A 4,618-nucleotide genomic window follows, 5' to 3' on the forward strand; every position below is an offset into this window, starting at 1 on the left:
TTTAGAATAAAGCTTGCCATTTTGCCACAAATACTCGCCGGCTGCCACGATTCCATAATTTGGTCCAAACCAACCAAGCCGAGCAAGGCACTGCCTTACCGTCGACTTCCATGGAGAAAATATCTTCATCCGAATATGGCTAAGGAGTAAGGACATCAAAGGAACTGTACTAACACCTCCTGAATCAGTGAAAATTATGAGATCCTACTGGGGTAAAAATCTCTAGCGAAATATGTCAAGAACCCTATAAAAATAACATGCGAACACATGCGGAAACAGCAGTAAAAAGCGCAGATAATTTCGCCAAGACCGAAAAAATTCTCTCCAACGAAAAACTACATAAAGACATCCAAGAAATGAGTGCTCCTCATGATGTTTTTCAATTTTTCGTTCTAACAATGCTGTTTTCAAATGTTTATCTTAAAAACGAGAATTGATTAATTTATTTGACCGGAGAAGACTTGGTTGCTTCCATGATTCCGTCCGTTTTCACATGTGGGACTAGCTGTAACAAATAGAGAAGTGTACAATACTGGCACTGTCAGACTTTGAATATGCAGGACGCCTTCCCCCGGCGACGACCCGCCAAGTCAACTCGTTCTACATTCACGCAGCTCCCTCTTATCTCTCGTCGTCCCATTTGATCTTTGGATCACAGTAGCCAAGAAGAGGAACCACACCTGCTGAGACTTGAGAAAGTGGAGTGGCCGGCGTCCCTGCAGCCGGCAATGGAGCCGGGCCACGTCCAGCAAGCATCTCCGCAGCCGGCAACGGAGCCCAGCCACTCCCAGCAAGCTTCTCCGTAGCCGGCAATGGATCCCGGCCACGTCCAGCCTGGGCCCCCGCCGCCGGCAATGGATCCCGGCCACGTCCAGCCTGGGCCCCCGCCGCCGGCAATGGATCCCGGCCACGTCCAGCCTGGGCCCCCGCCGCCGGTAACGGATCTCGACGACGTCCAGCCTGGGCCTCCGCAGCGATGGGAGTACAGCCTGCGGAAGTACCTCCTGCTGCTGGCCACCCTGGTGGTCACCGTCACGTACGCCGCGGGGTTCAACCCGCCGGGAGGCGTCTGGCAGGCGGCCCACGACGGCCAGCCCGCCGGCGACCCCATCATCCGCTACACCTACTACCACCGCTACCTCGCCTTCTTCTACTGCAACGCCACCGCCTTCGCCGCGTCGCTCGTGGTCATCGTCCTCATCCTCATCCTCGCCATCCGGCACGACAAGGACGAGAAGGACACCCTCTGGGTCGTCGTGCCCCTGCGGCTCTTCATGATGCTGGACCTCCTCAGCCTCATGGGCGCGTACGGCGCCGGCACCTGCACCTGCCAGGACAAGGTCTCCACCATCTACTACGCCGTGCTGGTGGCCGCCGTCTTGCTCTACGTCACCGTTCTCAAGTTGGTGGACAGGTGCTGGAAGATGCCGGCCACCAATCTCGACTCCTCCGTCCCTGACTCTGACCTCGAGGTGGAGGCCAAAGAAAAACAGGCCCGGGAGAAGAAAGCCGAAGAAAGGCTCTGCAAGGTCCTGATGCTTCTTGCGATTTTCGCCGTGAGCATCACGTACGTCGCCGGGGTGAACACGCCGGGTGGCTTCTGGGACAGCACCGGGGGCAGCCACCACCTGGGCGACGCGATTCTGAAGGACCACCACAACATACGCCTGACGGTGTTCTTATTCTGCAACACCATGGCGTTCGTGGCGTCCCTGTTCATCACCATGCTGCTCATCATCGACGGCAAGAATCTCCACAAGAAGAAGGCTCGGTCTCGCATGCTCTACGGGTGCATCGTCGTCGCCCTGGTCGGCCTCGTCGGCGCATACGCCGCAGGCAGCTGCAGGGAGACCGACACCACTGTCTACGTGCTCTCCCTGGTTGGCGCCGTTGTGGCATACATCCTCCTCCATCGCTTCTGCAGTTCAGCATCAAGATTATTTTCTCGTTGTTTCAGTCCTGATGAAAATGAGGACACTGATGAGAATAATGTCAGGTACAGAGCACTGTTTCTTTCATTCTCTGAAACAGAACTCTGTTTCTCCTTTCTCTTCAACTGAACTCTGCTTCTTCTTTCTCTGAAACTAAACTCTGTTTCTTCTTTCTCTAAAATGCAGTGCTAGGGAGGCTCTGGACAAGGCTCGCTCTCTTGTTCTATTGCTGGCCACTCTTGCCGCCGCCATCACCTACGCAGCGGGGTTGGACCCGCCAGGTGGCCTTTGGCAGGATAACAGCAACGGGCACATGGCCGGCGACCCGATTCTCCTCACAACGAACCTTGCAAGGTACAGGGCCTTCTACTACTGCAACTCGGTTGCGTTTGTGGCCTCCTTGGTGGCCATCGTCCTGGTCCAGAAGGAGAAGCTGGTCAAGCACCACGCGCTGGAGGCAGCCATGATACTCGTCCTGTTTGGCCTCATAGGCGCGTATGCAGCTGGGAGCTGTCGGGACGTGAACAAATCCATTTACGCCATGGCTTTAGCAGGCGCTGTCCTGATATATGTCGTGATCCATATTGTCTTCTTCACGCTGGACCACAAGGACAAGAAAGACGATGCTAGAGAAGATCTGTTGCTGGAGAAGAGGCGCAAACGGTTGCTCCTCTTCGCAATCTTGGCAGCGACCATCACCTACCAAGCCGGCCTCACACCTCCCGGCGGCTTCCTTCTGCAGGACGACAAGCTCGGGCGGCATCACGCCGGTGACCCGGTCCTCTTGGACAACTACCCGCGCCGCTACAATGCCTTCTTCTACTGCAACTCAATAAGCTTCATGTTGTCCATTGCCCTCATCATCCTCCTGGTGAACCCCAATCTGTACAGGCCAGCCATACGAAGCAATGCGCTATCTGTTTGTACAGCGGTGGGCTTGCTTTGTTTGATGGGAGCCTACGCCACCGGAAGCACGCAACACCTCAAGACATCCATCTACATCATTGTGTTGGCAGTCGTGGTCCTCCTTGTTGCAGCCGGACTGCTGCTAGTATTTTTGCTGAAGAGACATGGCAATTCCAAAAAAAATCCGCCCTCCGCACCCATTAAACAGAAGGACCAAAAGGGAGAAAGGAAGAAGCATGCAAGGCGCAAGTACCTAATGCTGCTAGGCATCTTGGTGGCGAGCGTAGCCTACCAGGCCGGCCTGAAACCGCCTGGCGGAACATGGCAGAGCAGTGACAGCGGGTACGAGGCAGGCAATCCGGTGATGCACGACAACAGGAGGCCCCGGTACCTCGTCTTCTTCTACAGCAACTCCATCTCCTTTGTGGCTTCCATCGTTGTCATCATCATGTTGCTACCTCAATGGCTGCGAAAGGAGCAGCAAGGAGAATGGGAGAAATGGTCGCTGAGGGTGATGAACTGGACGATCAGACTGGATTTATTTGCTCTCCTAGGGGCCTATGCAGCCGGGTCCAACAGGGGGTGGAAGACGTCCATGTATGTCGTCGCACTCATCATTGCCGTGCTGGGCTACTTTGTAATCCACATGAAGATTTCAACATGTCTTGAGCGTCGCCGTAAGAAGCGTGATGCCGAAGCCGCCATGGGAATCATAGTATGATTCATTATCAGTGTGCTTTGTGGTGTAGCTCCACTATCATGATCAAAATTCGGGGCGATTGATGATCTGCCTATTTCTCCCCGTCTCTAGATCTGTAACCAGCTTAGCTCTGTCCAATGTCTCTGCTCTAGGTAGCTCTCCCTGTTTTTAGTTTCCTAGTCTAGTTGATGTAATCAGATGAACCTGCATCCAATTGGAGACTCAGTGAGCAAGTGTGTTTGCGTAGTCTGATGAGTACGCATGGTAGGTGACGCTTTCCTGACCCTGTGTGCACTCTGTCTCATAAGAAGTTGAACGGGAAGTGCATGAGTGACAATTACATTTGTATTCCAGAAACTGAAGCATTTGTTATTACTACTGAAACATACTGTGTCATTAGGTACAGTCTGAACTACCGTATTGTGCAATTCCTAATAATTAGCAATCATTGATCGAGAGAAAACATACCTTGAATCCAGCACCTGAGCATCGGACGCCAGCGCCGCAATGCCCCCGGTGGGGCAATTCACCGAACACCTGCAGGGCGCCCGATCCCCGCAACTGAGCTGGGCAGGCCGCGCGTTAGCATCGGAGCTGGCGCCATTTTGGATGGAGAGGATTCCTCGAGCGTGGGTCGTCTCGATCGGAAGCAGCTGCTCGAGCGCGCGAATGCAGGTGCTGCGCGAATCAAGCTGGTTTAGCCGAACCCAGCCGCGCTAGGTCGCTCCTTGCGATCTTCCGCACGAGGGACACCGGAAAGCGGAAGGCCAGGCGCCGTGCTGCGCTGGCCAGGCGCGGAAGGTCTTCGCCGACGATCGCCGGAGAAAAGGAGCGGCGCCTTGGCTCCTGCTTCTGGCTCCCGCGCGGCTCTGTCTCGTGTCGACAAGCTGGACGCGGGTAGTTCTTCTTTTACTAATTAATCTCAACCGGAGCAACAAACCTTTTTATTCGTGAGGTAATAACACTAGTGGTGCCTAAACTTGCCATCGATGTTCACTTTGGTGCCTGAACTTGAAAAATACGCCGAACTGGTTCTATAACTTGGCAATATGGTTCAAATACAGTTCAAATCACGTGTAGA

At 54.2% G+C, this 4,618-nt stretch overlaps 1 protein-coding gene across 1 annotated transcript; it reads left to right on the top strand.

The window, feature by feature from the left end:
• Positions 1-403: 403 nt before the first annotated feature.
• On the top strand, positions 404-4,093 carry LOC123145952 (uncharacterized). The gene is made up of 2 exons (XM_044565493.1): positions 404-1,996; positions 2,118-4,093. Exons 1-2 carry the CDS (start codon positions 813-815, stop codon positions 3,556-3,558), a joined length of 2,625 nt encoding a protein of 874 aa, XP_044421428.1. The 5' UTR covers positions 404-812; the 3' UTR covers positions 3,559-4,093.
• The last annotated feature ends 525 nt before the right edge of the window (positions 4,094-4,618 follow it).

The sequence above is a fragment of the Triticum aestivum genome, chromosome 6D (assembly GCF_018294505.1).
Source record: "Triticum aestivum cultivar Chinese Spring chromosome 6D, IWGSC CS RefSeq v2.1, whole genome shotgun sequence".
Taxonomy (NCBI): Eukaryota; Viridiplantae; Streptophyta; class Magnoliopsida; order Poales; family Poaceae; genus Triticum; species Triticum aestivum.